The sequence below is a fragment of the Mixophyes fleayi genome, chromosome 2 (genome assembly GCF_038048845.1).
Source record: "Mixophyes fleayi isolate aMixFle1 chromosome 2, aMixFle1.hap1, whole genome shotgun sequence".
Taxonomy (NCBI): Eukaryota; Metazoa; Chordata; class Amphibia; order Anura; family Limnodynastidae; genus Mixophyes; species Mixophyes fleayi.
The window spans coordinates 199089797-199116225 of record NC_134403.1 but is presented as its reverse complement, the minus strand read 5'-3'; the positions used below and the strand labels follow the sequence as shown (position 1 = coordinate 199116225).

At 36.9% G+C, this 26429-nt stretch overlaps 1 protein-coding gene across 10 annotated transcripts in view; it reads right to left on the bottom strand.

Annotated features, from left to right (window-relative positions):
* Positions 1–26429, bottom strand: part of BCAS3 (BCAS3 microtubule associated cell migration factor) — a 1120339-nt gene that overhangs the window by 916480 nt on the left and 177430 nt on the right. For all 10 annotated transcript variants that reach the window (XR_012688055.1, XM_075195324.1, XM_075195323.1 and 7 more), the window contains 2 exons: positions 19594–19670; positions 4447–4523 (listed from right to left, as the gene is read on the bottom strand). Coding sequence is in view for 9 of the 10 variants with exons in the window: in XM_075195324.1 (XP_075051425.1) it covers positions 4447–4523; positions 19594–19670 (154 nt within the window). In the remaining variant the exon portion in view is untranslated. The remainder of the gene's footprint in view (positions 1–4446; positions 4524–19593; positions 19671–26429) is intronic.

Here is a 26429-nt window from a genome sequence, read left to right as displayed (position 1 = left end):
TCATAAAAATAATTTCTTCCTTTTTCATACTAGCATGAGACCCCAGATTTCAAAGTAGGAGCTTTCAATAGTATCAACAGTACACTTGAGCACACTGATAGGAAGTTGAAAAACAACCACTATTACAGCCATATGGGGAGCTATTGGAATTGAATGTTGGGGGCCTGATTCATTAAGGAACATAAATGCTGACATTTTGCACTAAACTGCAATGCACATGCCCATAAATTAACTATATGCCAGTGAACGCAAGAAAATCTAGTTCATCTTCGAAAGCAAAAACACACTTCCGACAGCCTATGATTTCATTGACGTAATGGGGAGTCGAACCAACATATGTATGTAGCTAATGTATAGTAAGTGCATGACAAGCTCAAGAGCATACATCAGCATCCGATTCAAGTTTTAGGCATGGAGAAAAAAACCAACTTCTTTTCTTTTTTTTAAATGTTTTGTCATTAATGCTATATAATATAATGAAATACTTTTTCTTTATGTGTGCATTCTGTTGGGACTTTATATTTTACATATGTATTGTGTCCTGCAGTGTATTGTGTCTGTCTGCATATGGCAAGTGTCGTATATGCAAAGCATACCAAGACCCGTATTCAACAAGAGATGTTTCTTCAGATCCGCTTCTAGTAAAATATGCCCCTGTCTATACCTGATTTGTATGCGTGTTTATAAGAAACACACAATACGTTCATTTTACGTGCCTTAATGAATCAGGCCTAGGTAGAGCACGGGCCAGTAAATCTTTCTTATTTAAATTTTCTTAACCCCGTCCAAAACAACTTTTTTAGTTTTTGATGAATAGATCCTTTATGAGCTTTCTGAATTGCAGCAAAAATGGGTGTGGAGTGGGAATGTCTAAGCACATGGTGGGTCAGTCCGAGAGGTGTAGTCAGAGCTGTCGCCGCCTCTCCTCCACTCTGATCACTTCTTCCCATTCCAGAATCCAGGACTTTTCCCGTGCAGCCCCCCTTCACTGGAATGACCTCCCTCGCTCCATCCGCCTCTCTCCTACTCTGTGCTCCTTCAAACGTGCACTCAAAACTCACCTCTTTCTCAAAGCCTACCAACCATCCACTTAACCCCCATCTCCTCCACTCATTCTCCCCTCTCTCCCATTCCCTCAACTGGCTCCTCTTGTGCCTGGTCTGTTTAACCCTCCCTTAGGATGTAAGCTCGCTTGAGCAGGGCCCTCTTCCCTCCTGTCTCCTTACCCGTTCTTCTGCTCCGTGTCTATTGCATCTGCCTGCCTGGAGTTTCTGAAGTATTGGTACTTTTGTTTATTGTTCTGTACTGTTATACCCTGTATAGTCTACTGTTTGTACTATGTGCGGCGCTGTGGAAACCTTGTGGCGCCTAACAAATAAATGATAATAATAATAATAATAACAATAATTGAAAAGTTATTAATCTGCAATATTATTTGGTATTCCTTCTTACTGCTAGCCATTTACTACTGCTGTCTGGGGTGCCTATTCTTTGGTCAAATACTTTCTATAACAAAAACTATAACAATGACCTATACAGGCTTTATAAAGGGTATTACAACACATCAATCAGACTGAATTATTTTAGTTGACATTCAAAAACCTGCTAGGGTATGTCGAAGTCAGCAAATTGAATAAAGTCATTTCGATTAATACTGAGCAAACTTGGTTGTCTTTGTCTGAAAAGATGGGTTGATACGTGGCAATAACAGTTTTTACACATTTACAAACATTCGCACAAATACGCACATCTGTAAATAGTACACATTAACTGTAGTTACAACACATAGTTATTTATGTCGAAATATAGTAATATTTATGTTTAATATTATAAGTTATATGCATGTTAGTAAAACATATGGTTCAGGTTATAGGAAATCTGTCATGTCTGGTATCATTTTAATCCCCTATTCATCAGTAGTTATCCGGTTCATTTGCCGAAGAGATCGTACATTGCATACTTTAGTTATTGATGTTAGGGAATAAATCTTTAAAGTGATACTGACTATAAAATGCTAATAGACTAGTTGAGACTGGATTCTTTGCGGGAAAGACGGAGCACATCCCCTGGAGAGATGACCCCCCACCTTTGGATATTTTGGTTTGAACTAGCCTATGATCTGCTACATCTTGGACCCTCCTGAAACCTGAACCAATAGAAGCAAGATACATCATCTGCATTGTTTTACTGTATCTCTGTCTGCATATGCGCAGGAGCTTTTCATCTAGTGAGCAGTCATCTTTGACCTGAATGACTGTTCACTGGATCCAGAGTGCCTGCGATAAGTAACGGCTGTACTTATTATTATTTTGCTTGAATTATTCTGCTACTTTTTGAGAATAAATATTTGTGCGTTGGAAACACAAATCGACATTCGACAATCGTTATTGGATAGCGACAAAGGAGTACATAACAGGTAGAAGTTAGAATCCTGAACTATTTTTCCTCTCCTGCTTTTTTAAATAATTTTTATTACCAAGGTTCATTATGAATATATATATATTCTTTGTCTTATTGCTCAGAAATATCTTGCTTTAGTCAATTTTATTAATTAAACCTTTAAGAACAACACTAAACAAATATATTGTGTTACACACAACATTTTTAAAGATGTATTAAACATTCAGTTTTTTAAAGAACATGTATTTATTTTTGCAAAGTTTTTTCTTGTAGCACTTATTTTCAATGAAAACTCTACCCCAACTTGTAGACTCATGGGGTGCATAATATATTTAACTCTGCACTTTCATTGTCTACAAGACACTTCTGAATGTGAACTGTGTATAAGAGCCATCCAATAAGCTGCAGGGTCAACCTTCCTTTATATTCAAACGTTTCCTGACTGTTGTGTTAAAATAATAAATTAAATATATCTGTGATTAGTTAATTTCTCAGGAGTTGTGGATTATTAAGAACTATTATTTTTCAGCCTAAATTTGTAGCAATAAGTCACTAGATAGTTGTGGGTAGCTCTGGCTCACAAATTAAAAGGTCATCATAAAAGATCATTTCTATATCATTATTTCCTAAAGATTAGAACCACTATTAAAATGAAACGTTTTCTTACACTACACTTCATTCTCTGACTCTACAGATTTTACTTTTCAGTAAAATGGCAGCAGCACATTTTCTTTTGTGCAGTACTTAAGCCCTTGCACAATACCACCAATTGTATACGTGTGGCGAGCGCTGCAAGATGATATGTTTATGATGTCAAAAACAACATTTATATATCCGTTCTTCTTACATGTCTCCATCCCTTAAGTGAAATAAATTACAGATGTGAACAAACATGTATACAACTGTGGCACTGAAACAAATTTCACGCTATTGGCCGAATGGAGTTTGGAAAGAAAGGAATCTCTATTATGGGCCAAAATATGAATGACTGATGGGGAGAAAATCTGGGATGCACTTCAGGCAAACTGAGTAACACAGGAAGCATCATAGTCTAGCAGAAAACCGCCCACACAAACGGCTGCTGGCTTCACTTGAAACAGAAAAGCGAAAAATCATCTGATTAACACAAATTGGGACCATTCTATAGGTTACATAGGCTTTTACCATGCTACTTAATAAGGAGACTAAAACACCCATAAAACAGTAATTACAACCCCAGCAACTGGGTCCCTTTCATACAAGGGTTAAATATATACGTATGACAAAAACATTCAATCTGTTTTTTTACTGATAAAGGTAAAAAAATATAAACAAAATGGACATTAAGGTGCATATATAGTGACACATCATATAGTGCATTGATCGCCACTTTATGTAATCTACAAGATGCCAGCTCCAGTTCTGCAGTCCTGGAACAAATTTAGGTGTTCGTCATATCCATTCAGTGAGGGGATATTTCCTCACTCTTTCCTGTTGAAGTTGTAGAAGCATGCGGCTTTTCTACTGTTGCTAAAATCTACAATTCCCAGAATGCTTCAGGGTGTAGTCCCACAACAGATGGAGGGCCACACAATATAACACTGTGCTGAAGATTTCATTACATGTTTACGAAATTGCATGGCTTTATCTTTAATAAAAAGTAACGGGGGATTTAGCCTTACAAATATATCCCAGAAATTTCAATAATATAGCTTTATGTGGCCCACAAGAACTAATGGTCCAATAGTGACTGCAGCTGCCAGTTTAACAGTTCATTGGACTGACAGGCTTTAACTACCAAGTCTTTCTGAGATTCCAATAGGAGGAAAACCCAAACATTATGTCCTACAATGTGGGACGCCACACTCAGTTACACCACTGGTGCAAAACAACCTATCATGTAGTCCACTATGATTAAATGATCTATTATAAGTGGTACACATTGACTACTATTGTATATTACCATGCCTGATATTTCTCAAGAAAGTACTTCATTCGTGTCACTTCCATTAATACAGTTTCACCCAGTATCAGCTAATACATTAAATTCAGCTAGTCAGCTCTTACCTTATTTTCAGCATATGCAAGCCAGCGACTCCCAAGAGCAACAGGATTCATGTTTGGCCCAGGACAAGGATAGCAGCCTGAGGGAAAAAGGTTCCAAAAACAGCAGTAAGACATTTTCTAATGGCAGAGTATTTGAAACAAGACAAACAAACTACATTCTAAACAAAGATCTCTTAAACCTCTAAACATTCATCAACAAATGCTTACATTGCTTTGAGTTTTACAAGATAACATTGAGACACTGTAGTAACAGCTAATTAAGCTTGAAACGCATTTTTTCATTGTTTTTCTTTTTTAGGAGTTTTTCTTTTTCTTTTTAATAAACACAGTTTTGTTTGGGAATATTTTGAAACACGTAGGGCTTGTCTTTCAAATCCCAGCATAATGTTAGCACTCTGTAATTAAATCAAACCTTCAATTGTAAATATTTGTTTTCCCTAAGCTATAAATTCAACATATTTACATTTAACTTTCAGAAATATTTAAGCATATCATGGATGGGGAGAGTGACTTGGGTTATATTGCCTCCAAATTGGCTATGATGCAGTTTTCGAATTTGCAAGATCTCCAAATGCTTAGATGATGTATCCACAACTAACTTCTTAAACACAACAGTTATCTTATAAAAAGAAAGACATCATTACAGAAAAACAAAATTGACAATGGACAACAAAAGTTTCCCTTAACATTTATACACCCATAATTATTAGTGTTAGGATGGAGAAGTAGGAGACAAGTAATTCTACTTGTTTGTCTGTATTCCACCTCTGTATTAAAGGAAAAGCTTCCTCATTATAATGTATGTTATGTCCGATATCAAAATTAGCCCAAACTCCTAATAATGTAAATTGCACAAAATGGGAAATGCAGAAGGGGTTAGCTCCTTTTGGACAACCCGCGCTTATAACATTATAATATAACATTCCACCCACAAGACAAATAGCAATCCTTCATCTATGGAAAAGCTATGATTGGCATGTAATATGCTCATTTCCCATACTGCATTGCTTCTGGTAACAGGGGAAGTTCATGCACTGGTACTTCTTTATTCATACTTTGAATAAGTCACTCATTTGGCATATATGTCCTCTTATTTAAGTAATTGTTTCATAGTTGGTAAAGTATATATTGTAACTTAGTCATACATAATGTTTATATAACTGTTGTGCTGTGTTAATTGGATATCAGCATAAGACATATAAAACATTTGATGTAGCTGAAAGCAAATGAGACTTGCTTTTATGATACAGTGACTGACCACTGTTTTTCTCTCAGTCATGTAAAATCTAAGATATAAAGTCAGCAAATTGAGCAATGAACAAGAGAAGAAAAACAGTCAGATTGACCCATGCTGGACTCTACAATGAATTTCATACAAACATGACTTAGTTACAGTTTAACTTGTGCATCCAGTGAAGCTCCAAAAGAAATATCCACTGTAAGCATGAACGGCAGTTTTCCCATGTTTACTGAAAATTCTGCAAACATCTATGGGAAATTTGAGGTGAAGGATTGTATTACAAAGGGCAAAAGTTCCTTAGGTGCCAAGATGCACTATTATGAACAATGTGTTTTCTCCTTGAACATCCTGAAACTGACAGAACTCGAGCATGAGCTCCTAATAACCTCTATCACTTACATATATACACATAGTAATGTTATATATATGTACATATCTGTACCCTGTCTCTTCATTGACTGCTGCCTAGACATTTAGGTCAGTGGCAGATCGACACCATTTGTTACACCAACAGCTATTGGAGATCCCCTTAGGTGATAAAATACCCCTGAGACAGTTACTTCACACAGGAGAAAATCACTTCACGGCCCTAATGTTAGATGCAGAGTTCTTCAATAAGGTAGTACGTGTAGTAATTTGTTACTTAAAGTGTACTTTACACATCTGTCATTAATGTAATTTCGGTTGTAGCTCTTATTTCTCAATCACACGCTTTTCTTAAAAAATATATTAGCTTACTTGCTAAAATGATCATTACTCACCATTGAAACAGGTTATTTATTTCTCAATAAGGGAATGTTTAGCTTTTCGAAATGAGTATATAAAATGAGTGAACGAATATCACATCCTAGCAAAGTGAATGGGTTACAAACGGGTGGCTACCCTACTGAATGGGTAGAATATAAGCCTGGTGACCCCAATGTTGCTGATTCTGTAACTTTTCCTTAGTTGTGGCTATACTTTTACAAACATTTTATATTTTTATCTAGAACCTTTAATCTGGAATGTCATTTTATAAGTCTATTATGATAGATGAATCATACACTGGACTGTTCCAATCACCTGAAAAACAGCCTAACGGGGAATAATTCCTGGTTAGCAGCAAAGCAGATTACATCATTAGAGTTCTGATATGTGAGCAATACATTAGCTATATAAAGTATACACCCTCTTGACCATTTTGAATACTTTTATTCATTTTATCAAGCAATCCAAATGTATACAATTGGAATGCTTACCACTGACCAACACAACTACTCTGTGATGTCTAATAAAAACAATTCTAAAAATGTAATCCTAATAATTTATCAATCATGCAAAATTTTATGAAGCAAGTACCCCAAAGCTCTGTTTTAATACTTTGTAAAAGCACATATAGCTGCAATCACAGCTATGAGTCTATTTGGGTCTCTACTTTTACCCACATGTACACTGCAATTGTTGCCCATTTTCCTTTGCAATATTGCTTGTGTTTCCATCAGGATGAAGAGGACATCAGTTTTTAAATCATTCTACCGTATGGACTTTAATTAATTTCTTCGTGTTTAGGCCACTCCAATGCATACCTCCCACCTGTCCCGATTTCAGAGGGACAGTCCCGAATTTAGGGATCTTTCCTCCAAGACTTTTCTACAGCTTGTTGCATCAAATTTTCTATGTTTCCCAGTCCCCTAAGCAGAGAAGCATTTCCATAACATTATTCTCCCACCACCATACTTTACAGTACAGATGGAATAATGCATAGAGTTAGGCTTGCATCAGTGGTCGAAATGGGAGGAGGCGGGGAGTATGCTATACCGCCAATTCTCTTATTACCTTCACTGTAAAAGTATCAAACTCCATCCCTTTACATTTTTCATACCACCATTTATAAATTTCCACTTCGACCAATGGCTTGCACCAAACAAAACGCTTTGTGTTGAGCCCAAGAAGGTAAATCATGATCTCATCAGACCACAGGATCTTCCTATAATTGGTATGTGGACATTCATGTGAGTTTTGTTCAAGACAGGTTTTCGTTTTACCTGCTCCGATAATTTGCAGATTTGTGAAGTGCCCAGGTTATTGTTGTTCCATTCCATATTGTTGTAAGAAAGACTAACTTTGACAGAGTTATATAACGATGCTAAGTTTAGGATGATGATTTTTAGACAAATTCTCAAGTGTGCAATATTCTCTCCATTTCTTTATAATGGTGCTCAGTGCAATAATAAAGGTATTTGAAGTATACTTATATCCTTCCTAGAAGTGGTATTTTTCAATAACGTTTTCTTGAATTTGCTCTATAGATTTGCTGATCTTCATGATGAAGCTCTTATTTGAAAGTCCACTAACCTACTGTAGCACCTCTCTCAGGCAGCTGTTTATTTCTAAATTAACAATTCATCAAAATTACATGTAACAATCCTTTCTCTCCTCGTTGAAAAAGCATTGGTAAAAGTTTGATGGAAATTTATGACCGTGACTATGGAAACTGCTGACATCTAAGGAGACTTCCTGAGAGCCATACTTGCCCTATACTGAAATCCTATAGCAATGATGATCAATGGCACTCCCTCAGACAGACTCATAATTTGAAAAGAAACAAGAGAAGACTGTCCCTTGCCTTCTCTAGTCTTCGCCCTGGTTATAGAACCCTTAGCTGTCATATCTACAAAGGATATACATAGAATACAAGTGAGAGATCTTGACTCAAAAAGTGGTTATTCGCCGATATTATCTTGCTAACCCTCACACAATCCAGAATCTTAAAGCACAGATATAGTGAGATTTTCAGCTGCAAGATCAATCATTTTAAGACAGATATAATGCTGTGTCAAGTCCCCTGTCCCCAAATAGAATGTCTGACCTACTACTTAAAGTGGCAACAACAAAAAAATCAAGTACCTAGGAATGTTTAGAACATTAATCCATGACCAGCTATACCAAAAAACTACCTATAATTCGGCCTCTAAGCTATAGGCTGAGTTAACTATGTGGCACTCCCTAATGGGACTATGTGGCTGGGCAGGATAATACTGCATAAAAATGAAGGTAAGAGAAGGCATAGTCAAAAGTTTTGTCTCTACCCTAATTAATATTTAAATAATTAGCCTTCAAATTACATTACAGATGGTACTAAACCTGAAGAGATAAAGTAAGAAGTGCCATACCTCTGATTCTGGTTGCTGGAGAAATTGGGGCCACAGGGACATAAAATGGTGTCCACAGATTTCCCCTGTTTGGGATAAAATACAATCTCTTCTCCCTTTCATGTTGGGAGTTTTCAAAACATAAAGGTTTCTGGACTTTTCTCCTATGTTATCCTCCACAAGGACTCAAACGCACCAAAAAATGTGATGCCCCATGCACTTGTAGTAGCCAAAAGCCTTATAGCTAAAAAGTAGAGAACACTTCAGCCACTCTTAATATCATGTCTTAAAAACCTTGTTTGGCATTTAGCCTTTGTGGAAAAAATGACATGTTATTTCCATAAAAAGTAAAATGTGTTTGGACAAATGTGAGCCATGAATTTTCTTGGAATCCAAGAACCAGTCACAAACTTCCCCAGACTAAAATATGTAGGAATCATACCTCTACTGAAAAATACATAATGACCATAAACTTCAGATATTATGATATTTCATGTAGTATCCCCCACCCCTTTCCACAATTCCCTCTCTATCTCACTCCTCTTGATTCTCTTGAGAATTTAGGTATAGGAATTTAACAGTTTTACAATGAAGGCAGTAGAAGTGGTGGTATGGCTTATCACCGCATACACCCCCACTTCACCAACTTGTACTCATTCAAGACATGTTTTGTCTCATAATGCATAATGAGTTACCAAAAAATGAAATCACAGTTGTAAAAATTGTTTTTAGCAAGTATTTTATATTGTATATATTGTTTTGTCTACCTTTCAAAATAAAAAAATATACATTAATATACAATAATAGCAGAAACATTCTAAAGAAATAGACTAAAAATAGGGGATTGTTACCGCATTTAGTATACAAATACGGTACATCAATAGTGTAGATTGTATAACAACATTGCTTACTACTGTATTTTAAACAGTGTAAGATATTTTAAGAAGCAGGGAACAGATTTCAGTTTCAGATAGTTCCAGGAAATTAGATAATAGACATCTCTCATACAACAACAGGATATTATAAGCTAATTCTGACAATAATGAACAGTAGATTAAAAAAAAGACTAAATGGGGGGGGGGGGGGGTGAGTTTGGGATGAGGTGGTGACCATAAATAAGGTACAGCTTCAAAGCAACTATAGTGTTTAAGCTTTGCGAGGTGTATTGCACAATAAGAGAACATACTTAGTTATTACTTATTAAAGGAAAATATCACCACCTGTACAAAATGTTAAATGACTGGACTGCATTATTAATTTAATCAGAAAGATGCATACTTTGTATTAACTACTTCATGACTAAACAATTTTTCACATTTTGGTGATAAGCCAATTCTACAGGTAATAACTTTTAATTCTTAGCCCACATTAGTCAATTTTATACTGTTTTTGTTTGTGACACAAAGGGTAATAGATGGATACCAAATACGTGTCCTTTATAGAAGGTCTGACACAGTTATATGCATTTTAATTTTTACATCTTTTTATTTATCCTCCTGTTATGTTGCTACTGCACTTGGGAACTCTTGGAGACTCGTAGGGGCCAACTCAATTTGTCTGCGTTATTCTAGGAATAACGCGGCCTGCGCACTATTACCATTAGTACGATACTTTTAACACAAGTGCAAAAATCCGGCTTTAATCCTAGACTAGTGTGACCGAACTGAATCAGCCCCTTAGAATGAGAGGAATTTCTGGTAGATCTACCATGTGCATAACACTAAATCCAATAGTATTAGTGTCAAGGGAGATCCAATCTGGACCTCACTATCACCTCTAAAGGACACTGGAACTGAGTTTACAGACCTCCTGCCACTCAATATAAAAGCGCTCAGTGCTAGCCTTGTATTGAGCAAAGTGTTTAAGTGGTTCCAGAGGGCAGGAACCAAGTCCACCATTCCTGCCCCCGTCACTGATAGCATGGCCCGTTAATGATGTTGTAAGCTGAAAGCGTGCAGCTGCCATCACCGCACACCGTTTACTTACATTGGCTCAGAGTTACAACCACTCCAACATACGGTGACTGAGGGAGGTTATTAACTGTCATTTCAGAACCTTTTTTATACTGTTATTTAAATAAAAAAACAATAACATATTAATCAGAATATGTTAAATCTATTTTATTCTGTTTAAGCTTAGCGCTAAAATGTTCTGCCCGGATTCCTGAGATGTGCAAAATTCATATAACAGGCGACATCAGACCGAGGACATTACATTGTACTAGGAAATTGTCAAAAATCAGCATAAGCATCACACTCCTCATTATTGTTTATCAGATTAAACAAACAAAAACATATCAACCAACACATATATGAAATTCAGACATATAATTGTAATAATGCAACTATGCTACATGTAGTTGTAGGTTAAGTCTTCAGAGCTAAACCAATTTACCGATAGATCAGGCCTACACATGAGGACTTCATTTAATTGCTTAATAAAAATCCATACTGAAATTCCTGATATTTTCACATGTGTAAGCAATCTGTTTTAGTAAACCTGTGCCCCTCGACAAATTTATAAGTACCAGTTAAGCTCAGGATGTGCATAAGCTGCATCAACTGTTGTCAAAAGTGTTGTGTGTTGATATATTAGAACTAAATCTGTGGACTGTATCTTTTTCAAAATAGTATCTCATTCAATATTGTATACATGTAACAAAGTATTAATGCTTGTTTCAATTTATTCATATTTATTTTTAGAATATTTTATATTGCTTTTTTGTTTCGTAATTTTTTTTGTTTTAGGTAATTTTAAAATACACATGGACGAAACACAATTTCTGCATATACGAAACAATAGGATTTGAAAGGTATGAGCACCATCTTGTGGCCACCTGGGAACTTACAATGAGTGCATGAAGCCACAATGAAGGAAACACGTCGTCAGTAAACGCAAGTGTAATATTAGATGAATATTGCTAGACCCCAAACACAACAGGCACGGGCCACAACATCCTAGACACTTTGCGCCTGTTTCAGAGTGAAACTGAGACGTATGCCCTTTTGCGTGTCTTGCATTTTTCGCACTACACATGCCCAGAAAGTGAACGTACGTAAATGCGGCTAGGAAGACATATGACTTTTTGACACTTACAATTGAAGAGGTGTGGCAGGGAGGAAAGGGGTGTTCTAATGTAGGCAAAGTGCAGTCAGGACCCGCTCTCGCAATTGTGAGCGGATTCAGGCTGGGAAAATGACGCAGATAAGGTAGAAAAAGTTGTTTTAATTGCAGGTGGTCAGGGGCAGATAAGGCGCAAGCAGCAAATGATGATGACGATCACCAGAACTAGCAAACCGCTTGTAAATAGATGTTTGTAAATGATTTGCAGACACTTTAGTAGTGGCTCTGCCGAAGATTAGGATTTTTTAAGAGTGTTTTAGCAGCAGTTTTATTGTTTTGGAAAGTTGACGGCAAGTTGTTACTGCTTTATTAGGTTATTCAAGACTAAATAAAGCTTTATAGTATTTATGTTTGTAACATGTACAATAAAAGGTTTATTACATAGTCGCAAGTAGGATGTAAGTGTCTGAGGGGTGTGTGTATAGCAATGCGGACGCATATGCTACTCATTCAGACCTGGACACATCTCCAACTCTGAATACAGGTGACAATAGACGTTTTTTTGCGCCCCACTCTGAAAAAGGCCTTGAAGGGCTGCTGCAGAGTGGGATGTACGCCAGTTTGTGTAGCGTATCTTATGTAAAACTGACCTATGCTGCTGATGCAGAGGCAGTCGTATCCTATACCGTAGATTATAAGGATAGTCAAAATCATTCAGGAGTTCTGCAACCAGACAGACATCTGTCACTCAAGTGACTTTAATAATCAGACATAAAGAATACATTATTCCTAATGGCATACCTAAAACCGTTTTTCAATAAACAGATGTGATTTGTGGTGAACAAGAAATTTAGAAAAAGGAGGGTGTTCCCTCAAAAATTAGCATTGCTTGCTTTGGGACGGGCCTGTCTAGATGGCTAGAGTGTGAAAAGATGAATCCCAGAGTTTTATTTCACCCTCCAATGTTTAGAGGTATGTTTACAATTGTATTTGCAAAATATTCTAAATAATATGTTCATTTAATATACTGTGTAATGTATGAAGGAATATATTTAAAATTTCTACGACTAAAAAATGAGTAGAAAAAACGAAGTGAAAGAGGAGGAAGTGTCGTAAATTTACTTTATATTTTTAGTAGACTTTCAAACCTTGTGCTTGCATTACTCTAAATTGATGCTGCTTGACTCACAACTAAGAAAACCCAATTCTACTTATCTACAAATGATTGATTGTGCAAGAGTTTCAAAACAAAATCAGGTGTTGGGTTTTTATGCTATACAGAGCTATAATGGTGCCTATTAAGTTAAGGACACGCTTATTGTGGAAGGGGACTCAGACTGTAGGCAACAGAGAATAAATGTCTGCTGTTGATATAAACTATTGATTTTTCCCCCATTTTTAAATTAATGCAGCACTCCTGGTTAGACATGGGAGTCTGTTTAATTGCCATTCGAAAATGGCACAGAAAATGGATGCGAGAGCGAGATCCAATAGGAAGTTGTAAGAACTGTACATTCAACTTCTTCTCATTGGCACACAGCATCAAACCATACAAAAACCCATAAGGTAAAGTGTTTCAGAATGCAGTTCACAGGACTCCAGTAAGGGGAAAGAGCAGCTTGGTTAACCTTTAACAGCTGTAAAGTCTTCCATAATATTCTACTAATTATGTACTTCTTAGTAAGTGTAATTCAACAGAATGTACAACTATCAGTGATAGCAATACACAGCTACATATGAAGAGCACCTAAATAGCTGTGTAAGGAAATGGTTAACATACAGACTATGTTTATAACAGCATGACCAAATTCACCAAATATTACTCTTCTGCACAGAAATGTATTTGTTTTAAACATGAATAGTCTACCACACAACAGATCGAATTTAAAGTGAGACTAAATCCTCCTGAAAATGTTTCTATATTTTGAAAAAGAGGATGAACTGTACTGAATTGTCTTTACTTGATTAATAGAAGAGCTTTGTTTACTCAGAAAAAACATTTGATCTCTGGATAATGTCATATTTTTGCAAATGTTCACACCATGATCAATGATTTTAAAAAAACTGCAAGACATTATTTATCTCCTTTTTACATGTCATATGATTTTAAAAAAGTTACCATATTTTCTATCAAAATTTCTAGTGAGCAAGCCACTTGCTCCTTTGGATTCAATGCATGTTACTGTTGTCAGAGGTTTGACTAGAGGAGGGTAACAGGGGTGAAAGCCCAGTGAAAATACATAGCAAGTTGGAGAGAGAGTCCAATATCACACTGGGAACACTGGCATCAGCTGCAAATTAAATAAATAAATAAATAAATAAAATGCAATTGGGTCTGTGCAATGTGACTGACAATCATGTATATAACCTTATCAGTATATACAGCTTTTAGTTTAACTTCTATATGAATGTCACATAAATACATGGATCACATGTAAAACTGCTTAAGTTGTGCGTCTTATTTACTTTAGGACAACACCCTCTGTTTAACCTACAATACAGTTGCGCTTAGCTATATTTATGACTTAAAGTGAATAATGATCCAATCTGAGGAACCTCTGAGGTACTGGAAAAATCAAGTCCATCTGCAAGTAGAAAAGAGCTCTGTGCCCTCCTGGGTCCTTCTTCACCACTTTATAAAAAAATATTTTTTGTTCTGTTCTATCAGTAGGCGCAGAAAGTGAGGAGACTTTGGCACCCCAGCAGAAGCTGTCCTCTTAGTCCACACATCAATGTGCTTCCCGTAACCCGGGTGCAAATACGCAAAAGTAGCACGTGACAAGCATTTAAGCTGCGAGTTTGTACTATTGCAGTTAGTAAATCACCATTCTTGCGTAAGTTATGTTTGAGGGAGGATGTCTGACGTGTGTACTGAGAGAGCAAGTAAGGCCACTATTTGCCAATAATATACTTTAAAGACTGTGTGGCACTGTGAGCTGAATTAGCTATATGACATCATTAAATATTGGTTATAGTTAACTAAATCCATCTAAGTTCACTTTTACTCCTCTGCAGCAGGTTGCAAATTTAGGAGAAAAGTGCTTCTCTAACAGAACAGCCACAGAACGTCTAACAGCAGAGTTGCTTTATAGAAATGCAATGTGTTAATTGGCTGATTCATACACAGGGACATGGGGCATTGATGTCAGAGTACATCAGCTTTTGGATCTCTATCAGATCTAGGGCGCAACAGAAATGGAGTAGATGGATCTTACTTTTTTTTTTTTTGTCCTAAATGACAATTTTAGGCATGTCCAACACCTTCTATAGATGCACTACTTTTCCTGTGTGAAGGCCTTGTAAGACCGGCCTACCTATACAAATTTTGCACTTTTTGAGAGCTTCAAAATGTTGTTCATGCACCATTTTTTCATTTCTTTCCAGTGTAGGCACTTTAAGAAATATTCCCCCATTTATTTTACATCTATGGTCCCTATATTAAAAATGTCAATTATGGGGTTAGAGGTTCTTGAAAGGAATGTAAGTTTCAAAGATAAATCATTATTCAGCAATAGACCTTTAGTTGGTGCAGTCGCATAACTTGTGTTGTACACATTAAGGATTTCAGCGACCCGTGTAGAAGCTATATATTGCAAATATCAGTATTAAGAGGTAAGCTGTAGATAAGTCTACTTGTAGTAGCTAAAATTATACTTATTTAATAAAGCGTTTACTTCTTCTGGGACTATCCCTGGACAGTTGACAACTATGTAATTGAGAGAAAAATGTAAACAGTGACCATCTACAGTAGAAAGCTTTAGATTTGGAATATCCAATTTTATTATTGATTTAACCTCCATTTTCAGCTGGAATATAGATTTACACATTTCTGTGCACAAGTTAAAAAAACGAATGAACTTGTAAGTGCTGGATTTGTTCATTGCAAGGGGTTCATAAATAGTTGATAGGCTAAGTAGGCGTTTTCTTTAGGCCATTTTCAGCTGGTTTTCTTAAGTTTGAAACTCCCTATAGTGCATATAGTTAGTCTTACTATTCCCTATTCTCTATCCCATACACAGTTACTCGTTATTGCCCCTTTAACTCAACATTCAATTATATTAGTTTCCTCTCCCACCCCTATTCTAAGCCTAACTGTGGGGCCTTACCTCACCTCTCAGTTTTTTATGGAGTCTAGGCAACACACCTGGTCCCTACATAACTGTCCTCTCTTGATGATGTTGGCTCACCTTGCCCCTCTACTGACCTTCTTCTGTAACACGTCTACTTGTTTATTCAACATATTAATACTCTGGCAACTTCATCTAATAGTACAGTTATGTTTTGGACCCTTATGGTCCTCCATCCAGGCCCAATTTCTGGGGTTGACAGACCCCTCAATGCTCTATCTATCCTACAGCTGTTTGTCAAGGCTTGATGGGGCCCATCTCAGCTCTGATATTTTCATTATCTATCGTGAGCATTATAGTTTTATCACATAATGTTAAGAGACTGAATTCCCCTAGAAAGAGGAAAATACCACTACAAACCCTGAGGGGGGAGAACGCATATATAGTTTTCCTTCAGGAAATGCATTTTCACACTCCACATCACAAGCTGAGCAAGACTAATCAGCATCAATGCCGCCAGAAAGTGAAAGGCAACTCAAACCTATTTGCAAAGGTTCTATCCACAAGGCTGAACACAATTATACCATTGTTGATTCATCTGAACCGAGTAGGCTTTATTCCTGGCTTCCAAGCAGCAGACAACACAAGACACACAATAAATTTGAGAAATATTGACAATCGGTCTATGATACTCACTCTATTCATAGCCCTCAATGCTGAAAAGGAATTTGACAGGATAAACTGGTCGTACATGACACGATCCTTGGCACATATGAGCTTTGAAATTTCTTTAAATGGTATTCAGGCCTATGTACATATCCCTCGTCATTCGTTTCAGTCACCTGCTTTGTGGCTCATCCATTTTATATCAGCAATGACACTTGCCAGGTTTGCCCACTGTTTTCTTTCATATTCACCCTTGTAGTGGAAACGCTGGTCATCAGAATCCAACCAATAAATTTCAGGTCTATCTTACCTCACTCGTCCACTGACCTCTCTTCCTAACCTGCTTGCATAGATCGGGGGTTTATAGCGCTCTAACTGGTTATAGGAAAACTCAGACATGGCAGAAATTCTGCATCTAAACCATGCTTGATTAAAACATATTATAATCTGCTCTTTGCAGCAAATTCTACTGAGATGCTTCAGAATCTTAGTCAAGATCTGATGAGGTGGAGTAAGTTAATCATCTTATGATTCGGATGAATGATACCCACTAAAATGAACTTGCTCTCCCTATCTACTTTACTTCTTGCAGACACTGGCGGTCAAGATTCCAGAAAACTACTTACACAAGCTTGCTCTGTCTGATCATTGGGTTTATGTGGGCAGTTAAAAAGCCAAACTGAGCACCCTGTTCTATCACTAGAAAGATGGCAGGTGCCCCAAATCTCAATAAGTACTAGTTAACCTTTTACAATCTTGCTTCCTCATTCATCCATCACCATGGGCCCACAATCTTCAAAACCACACCACTCTGGACATCAAAGCCTAGGACTTTTATAGGTAAGTGAATCCACCCACTGATCCAATGCAATGGATTACCATTTTTTCTAGTACTACAGGGGGGGTGGGGGGGGGGGGAACACCTAGCGTACATTACTGCTAACATCAGCTAAGCACATAAGTAAACCCGTTCATTTAGTGTGCAACTATAGGCTGATAATTAGGTGCTTTGTGCTCAATTAAATGCAGTAGGCTTCCATGTATTTTGGAATGGTTAATTACATTTATGGTTCTCAAACTTTTAAAGCTGTCACTTACTTTACTTGTGACACAGAAGTGTTAAAATTGTTAAAAAAGGGAAACCAGGACATAAATAATAATAACGGATTATAAAAACAGAAATAAAAATAAATATGTAAATAATTGAAATAAAATGAATTGGTGGGCTTATTTCATTCTAATAAAAAATATGTTCTGCTTATTGGTAGTGGCATGACATGATACTGAAAGACATGCTCAATGTGTCCATCTGGTTGGATTTCAGTTTATGGTCTCTCTGGCAGACAGGAAGAAAACGTGCTGCTTGCCACACACATACATATATAAATAGAACATAATTCCTAAGCTGATTCTCAAAGACATAGGATTCCATTTGTTTAGTAAATATTCCCGTGGGATATGAGCTTGTTTTTCCCTTCTTTCCTGTTAAGTACAAGTGTTTATGTGATGCCTTCAATTAAAATAGTGATTAAGAATTAAAAAAGGCTCTTGGTCATGTGTTCCAAAGAACATCATTAGCGTTGATTTAACCAAAACAGCAGAATTAATCAACTTTTAAAGACCCAGTACTATCTTAGTACTTACTGCCATACATAAACTTGAATAGTTATTAAATGGTCACTTATGGATCATTCAAATTTTAACGCATCAGGGTTTCAGAAACTATTGGTAGAATGTGATTAGTGGCAGATTTGCTTAAACACATGAAAATATGTTTAAGGCTATAAAAGTACTGTCTAAGAATTCTGATTGTCAACCATTGACAGATGTATGACATATGGTACAAATGTGGTCATAAAGTAGTGCCTATGTAGTACTCCAGAAAGCAAGGAGTCGTGGGTTGTTATATTAGAGAGATTATTATTATTATCATATATTTATATGGCAGCACCAAATTAAGCGGCACTGTACATAGAATGTTTGTCATTAATATCAATCCATGCCCAATTGGAGCTTACAGTCTAAATTCCCCAACACACATACCCAAAGGCCTAGATTAATCAGCAGCAAATGAACCTATCTGTGAGAACATACAATGCTTCATTTTCCACTCACTTTGTAGTACTGATACTGTTTATAACTATTTGCTTAATCAGGTGTGATATGATGGCAGCAAAAAATTAATAAAATGATGGGAATAATTATGAGAAAGATTATATACACAAGGTTTGATTTAAAAAAAAAAAAAAAAAAAAAAAAGTGTTCCAAAGTCATTTAGCTATGAGAATGGATTAAAGGACTAATACTAAATTGAATGAATGAAGACATACGTAGGAAGAGAAAAGTAATGGTGTGCTGGGACTGAAAAATGTTAATAGAACCTAAAATGAGGGTAAGTTATAATCAACAACTTTTATTCAAGTTGTATACTTCTATATACTTATTAATTTCTATCTATGCACTTCAATTGCTCATGTTTTAATTTAATAATGAATCTGTCGTGCCTTCACATATTTAACAATACATTTCCAGATGTAATTAAAAAAAAAAAAACTGCAACTAAACCAGCTTCATTCAAAACAAAAAATAAGTGACCGAAACTGACTTGAATGGCTTTAAAGTTCAGATTGCCTTACTCTAATTACAATGTACATTACAAGCAGGAATTTCATTTTATATTTCAATAAACATTTTATTCATATAGACAGTAGGGGAAAGGTGACCTCTATTGGCAGTTGCTATTAAAGAATTTTGAAACTAAATATTTCTATGATTTGACCACTGCTATAGACTAAACACTCAGGCCTTGTCCCAAAGCACAGACACATCTCTAAACCAGACAACGGAAACATTAGAAGCAACACATAACAAAACTGCAATACTGGGCCGTGAAAATACAGCTATTGGTTGACTGTAGTAAATAGGCCAGTGCTTGGACAGAACTGAAATAATACAATTATTACACATTCTTCAAACTTACTTGTCACAAAAAACTTCTTTGTGAATGTGCAGCTATCAAAAGCAGCAATTTTTTCCTGTAGAACCACCACAAGGACCCTGTAAGTGAAAGACATAGGTATAAAAAAACCAAACAGGACAACAACTTTTGCATTCGTATTGAAGAATTACATAAGAAGGGACATAGAGTTGGGCAATAGTCTGAAATTAAATTAAATTTACTGTATGGGATTTCATACAAGATTACTAGATTTAATCTCCTGCTTAACACACAGAAACAAAGTAGTTTAATATATTGTAAAAGAAATGTTTTAATGTAATAGAACATAAATAAATGTTTTCATATGATATCTAACCGTTTTATAGGTTATAACACATCTTTAAGCTTTTAAACTATAACAATTTCCTGCAATGTTGCTGAGAAAGTATTTTGATGGTGTGTAGAGTTTACATGTGTTGACCTGGGGTGCACCTAGTAAGCAACAGAAAAGCAGGGAGACAGAGGGCCTGATTCATTAAGGCACGCAAAATGAGTGTATTGTACTTTTTTTTTTTTTTTTTTAAACGGATGTAAATCAGGCATACGCACATCCATATTCAACTAGAAGTGAATCTGAAGAAATGTATTTTGTTGAATATGGGTGTAGGTGCGCTCTGCTTATGCGGCATTTGCTGCATTGAGGCATTCACAATTCACTGCGGGATACGTACAATAGATATGTGAAATATAAAGTCCCAGAACAACGCAGAAAAAAAAAAGCATTCAATTATTGTCACCTGTTAACAATATAGTAATTAATAAAAAAAAAGTTTTATTCCCCCGTACCATGAAATACATTTATCATGATGTTATTAATGACTACTATACAGAAAATGCATTTTACAGTTGCTCAATTGCAAACACATGATCTAGCATGCATATGAGACAGTCATCACTATCACTCGTCATTTACACCAGCCCTGTAGCTGATGCAATTGTTACGACTAAAAAGCACATACCTTAGAGATGCCCAGAGCTTGAATCGAACGTTGCTGTATGGACTCGAGCTTGGCAAACCCTTACTGTACATTGACTACGTGCATACACCCATACCCCTCCCAGTTCCGCTCATGGAATCATAGACTGTCAAAGTGTCCCATCATCATCATCACCGTTTATTTATATAGCACCACTGATTCCACAGCACTGTACAGAGAACTCACTCACATCAGTCCCTGCCCCATTGGAGCTTAGGGAATTTAGACTAACACAAACACACACACAGACAGACAGACAGACTAGGGTCAATTTTGATAGCAGCCAATTGACCTACTAGTATGTTTTTGGAGAGTGGGAGGAATCCGCAACACCCGGAGGAAACCCACGCAAACACGGGGAGAACATACAAACTCCACACAGATGAGGCCATTGTCATGAATTGAACTCATGACCCCAGTGCTGTGAGGCAGAAGTGCTAACCACTGCATGGGCAGCATGGTGTTCTTGCAGCAGATGTTCTTGCATTCACTGGCGTTTGTGCAGTGAGCTCATTGGGCAGGCACAGTGCGATTTAACACAAAATACAGCACGTTCTTTAATAAATCAGGCCCACAATGGCAACTGCACAAAAATGTATGGCCCGTCAGACATCTATTTAAGCTAGATACAACTGACACTACAGTATCCAAAATGTATCTTTATGGGTTTTCTACTATTTGAACACTACAGCCCTTCATATTTTACTTACTCATTCCATAAACGGATTTAACCAATCTATTCAAGACAATTAAAATATGTTTTGAACATTTTTGTCTGTCATTTAAGGTGAAAAAACGTAGGGACAAGGCATCACTTTTCAAAGTGATTTATAATTGCATATTTTCACATTAGGTGTAAGGCTTACATTTCCTGTTTTGTACAATGGAACAATTTGGCAGTTATCACATTTACAAATTTAGATCATGGAAGCTCTCTTAATGTAGGAGAGTAAATTCTGTCCTCTTGTTTTAATATTCTCTTGGGAGTGATTGATCAAGTTCAGTTAATGTGACTGTTCCGGTAGTAACTCCCACGATACGGAGCTTGATGAATCAACTCCTTGGTCTCCATTTCCTTTGTCATTTCCTACTTGCTGCAAAGTCATAATGTGGGTACACGACTCTGCAATAATGCAAATGTGTCCTGTGGCATATGCACAAAATGTATATAGCAATCACTCTTTCTTGTCTTGCCTTTAATAAATATAAAACATAAAAGTGTAGATGTCCTGTAGTTTTATTATGCAATTTTCTCACAAGAATAAACTACTTTTTTACTCTTTCACTTATATATAGCAATCATTAAGGTTAGGATGAAGAGGGCTTACTTTCCTCTAAATACAATAGAGGAAAATAAGTGATAAAATATATTCCCATATACCCATATGCATATATCATAACACAGTCTACACAAGCTCAAATGTTTAACTCTGTTTTACTGACATGTCTTTAATAGTTACATTCATTATCACCCCTTTAAGCAATGCAGAACTTGTTAAACATTAAAATCGACTCTCTATTGCATATATATTTGCCTTAAAAAAACCTAAAAATAAAAGATTATCGTAGACAGAACCAGAAATGTAGAGTCATATTTCCGACTCGCATTAAGTGGTTTTAATCACTACAAGAAATGGAATGATAACTTCTACTGACCTGAACAGGTGCAGCCATCTTCCTCCCATTCATTTAACCATTGCTTAACTTAAGAAATGTTAAAAGTGCCCCGGCAAAGGTTAAACTAACATACAATATATCATATTAAAAATACCCTGTCTTACATTAACTTGCAGCTGGGCAATTTTGATCACACTGCTTTGTGGTTATATTGGGGTTGACATGTGCCAGACTTAAATAATCTAAATCAATGGTGCTTTTTAGATGGGGCCTAAAGTGCCAGCATGCCATTGTTCTTAAACCTTAAAGTGAGAGGTCCATCCACCAAAAAAAGACACACAACTAACAACTTACAAAACACATACAGTAAAATACAGGTCACAATAATAATTTGAATAAATCTTATTATAAAAATCCCATTTGCAAACTCATTTGAGTCCCATCTTTTGGTAATTTTATTTATTGGGTTTAATATATAGTTACGGTTACATATTACACTGGTCTTTACAGAGAATATTTTAATTACTAACATCAGTCCCTGCCCCAGTGCAGCTTACAATCTATATTCCCTACAACACAGACACACACACACAAGTGTTAATTTTGTCAGATGCCAATTAGCCTACCAATATGTGTTTGATGTGTGGAAGGAAACCCATGTAAACACATGGGAGAAAATGCAGACTATACACAGATAGGGCCATAGTTAGAAACAAACACACTATGCTACTACGAGGCAGCAGTGCTAACCACTGTGCCACAATGTTGACCAATTTGATTTTCCTCAATCCTATCAACTGAGTTGTTCAAGCTTGGGTCTTTGTAGTGTTTTTTTTCAAAGTTTTAGCTGTCATCTTGTCAGTCTCATAGTACACCCTTAGCAGTCTTCATATATCACTGTTGGTTAAGCTGATGGCTCTACAAGATCCTTTAACAGATGGAACAACCAAATCATCTCTTGGCTAGCATGAGTTGTTGAAGCATATTACACTTCTGTAGATGATGACACAACTAGTACTTGCTTTCTGCTGGACCACAAAATTAGGCTATCCCCTAACATTAACATGTAAACAGTTGTTGATTTGAGATTAATGAAGTTACTTGTCCACTCCACATCCACATATCCTGTGCATTTTACTTAAATGATCAGATTCATGTCTTGTGTCTGTTTAGATATTGCATGAATTTATACAGAACATTCCCGATGCAGCTGCAGTATTTTGTGCTACATACTACAATGTCCCCACTGATTATCTGTACCTCTCATTGCTAGATACAAGATCACCACCTCTTCCAACTTCAGGCAGACTGTATCCACTGGTGTCAACACATCTTTGGTTTCTATCATACCAAGCTGGTTAAGGTTTGAGCTGATTTTACCACCTACCGTAGAAAGCTCTTATCTTCTCCTTTCTGAATCTGAATTCCTAAGTAGAATTTTTATCAAACAAGCTGCATAGAGAAACCTGTACATAAATGTTTCATTTTTAATTTCTACACTTGCTGATCCATGCATGTACTCATTGATGTCCCACCAACTCTTCTCATGTTCCAGCATACCCATCAGGTTGTTACAAGTATAACTCACTCTTCAATGTCATCATTGAGCCAGGCTGTTATTAAGTCATGATGCCTCACTTTCATCTTCCAATGTTAAGCAACGTGCTGATGTTAAGCGACACCAACTAACACTACCTGTTAATATTGGATGCTTAATAAACACTTTAAGCAATATGTGTCTATATATTGAGAGTTGTAGTTCTTCTGCAGCTAGTGAGGAAGAGGTTGAATAGATAAAAATGCCTGACATTTATATAAAACTACATTTCTAAAACAATATGCAGCAACTGCAAGTATTAATAATTAATAATCATTAGTATGGAGACAAATTAATATTGACACTCTTGGCTTAATGGATTAGCTGTACGGAGTTGAAATGTGCATATAGACTTTATAGAGCTTTGGCAAACATTTACAATGAATCTTTGAGATTTTGTTTAGAAGAAAACAAAAATCCACATGAAAGACAATATGAGGTTTCTCTCTCCACTTTGCTCTCATTATCAAATTTCATGCTCTTGAGTTACATGTTTACAGTACTGTACAAACAGACCTCGGAAACATGACATAAATGAGAAAACATATTTTCTCCTGTTGACCAATATGTTAGAAAATCAAAGTCACATTTCTGCTTGACAAAAAGCAGAAATAGGGCAAGAAACTCATACTAAAGAAAATAAACAACAGCTTCATTTAATTTAAGCTTAGGAAAACTCTGTCAATATGACAGTCTCAATCAATCGCTAATAAATTCATATATTATGCATTTATACATTTTATAAGGAACAGACTATCCAAAATGAAGAAGTGATACAAAATGGATTACTACTGCTCCAAGGTTAGAGGTTTCATTTATTAGATGTCAATATCTGGGAATTAGGATTTCGAATAGTAGTTGAACAAAATGTGGCAGGCTTTGGCACTCCAACTCTCATGATGCACAATACTTACTACTAGAGCAATCACTACAAAAAAGCAGTCATGTGTACTAATCTGAATTTATAAGACTGCAAATCAATAACATTGACTTACTTGAGATCTTGGGTAATATCCTATATTGTCTTAATAACAGGCAGGAAAACTATACTACAAAATAGATTGTATATATAATTGAGTTTATTTTTAAATTTACATTAATTTATATTTTAAAGACCTTAAACTTGATTTTTGAATACAAGTTTGGTTTTAACCACTATGATGCTATCAGGCGCCGTCCCCACAGTTCTCTTCCTGTTCGAGGACAGCCGCCTCACTCTTCCACCCCAAGAGCGTTCCATTGCTTAGCAAAGAGAAGCAGCCCTTTGGACTGGCTCTGCACATCTGTGCACATGCACACAGCTAACGTTCCCGTTGCCAGGCGACGGAGATACCTCTCTCAGCTATCGGCAGTCAGTTACATCAATGACTGCTGGGAGGGACACAATCAGACCTGCCCTGATTCTACATAAAGCTGACTCTGGCACCATTAGGGTGTCCGAGTATCAGGTCACTTCCTACTCCAGCGCTTCTCAGCTCCAGCTTGTCTCCTACCCAGATTAAACTAGTTGGTTCTGACTCGGCTTCATCTTTGACCTCTTCCTCTCTGGACTCTGAATTTGCTACCACGCTATTTCCCGGAATTAGATCTTTGGCTCATCTGACCACTCTTTTGGATACCGATTCTATACCTCACTGTCTGGTTGGTGTTGATCCCGGACAGTCTGACTACTCTCGGTTCACCGCCTCTTCGTAGTGACTGTCCTGACAAACCAAGGCCAGCGCATCCCTTGCAGCTAAAACCATACCTCCTTGCAAGGGTCCCTGGTGAATACCAGGGGCACGTTAGACTCCGCACCTCCAAGTTCAAATGCATCAATACTGGCAAGTGACCTCCATCCAACATCCATTTGTGACTGCATACTCTGGCCTAACACTGATGGAAAAGGTGAGCCTGTGACCTTTTGCTGCATTTGGCCCAATGAGTTGACCAGCAGGAGACTAATCAGGCGTAGTTACTGCTGTGCATTCAGGGAGTTGTAATCTGGCTGGATTCTCTACAAGGGTCACTTCCCTCTCAGGTTGTTCCAGTAACAATAACTTCCTTGCTGCCCTCTACTGCTGCAGTCAGTATCTCAAGTTCCAGGGGGCTTCGTATTCCAAACCCTGAGAAGTATGATGGTGACCCCAAGAAGTCATAGGTTTCTCAACCCGCTCTATTCAGTTCAAATTGGTTCCTGAGAATTTTTCGTCTGAAAAATGTAACGTATCGTATAATATCCCCCTCCTCTCTGGCCAAGCCCTTGCATGGGCTTTTTCCAAATGGGAAAGGGGCGATGTCATTCTGTATAACGCAACTTCCTTCATTGAGATTTTTCGAAAAGAATTTGACGAGCCTGGTTACATGTCCTCAGCAGCCTCCAGTTTGCCCTTCGTCAAGGTTCTTCCTGTCACGATCTGCCTACAGCTTATGCATTACATGCTGCTTTGCATGGCAGCTCCTGCCTTTTTGTCCTTATTATTGTATTTGTATTGGCAGTACCTCCATTCACCAGAGGTGCTGCTATTGTGCCTTCTTGTGTGCATTAGGGGTTAACCTTCATGTTCACCAATTATCCCATGCACCTGGGTGTGGTTTTCCCTTTATATACCTGTCACTCCCAGCACACATGGCTGGTTATTGTTGTC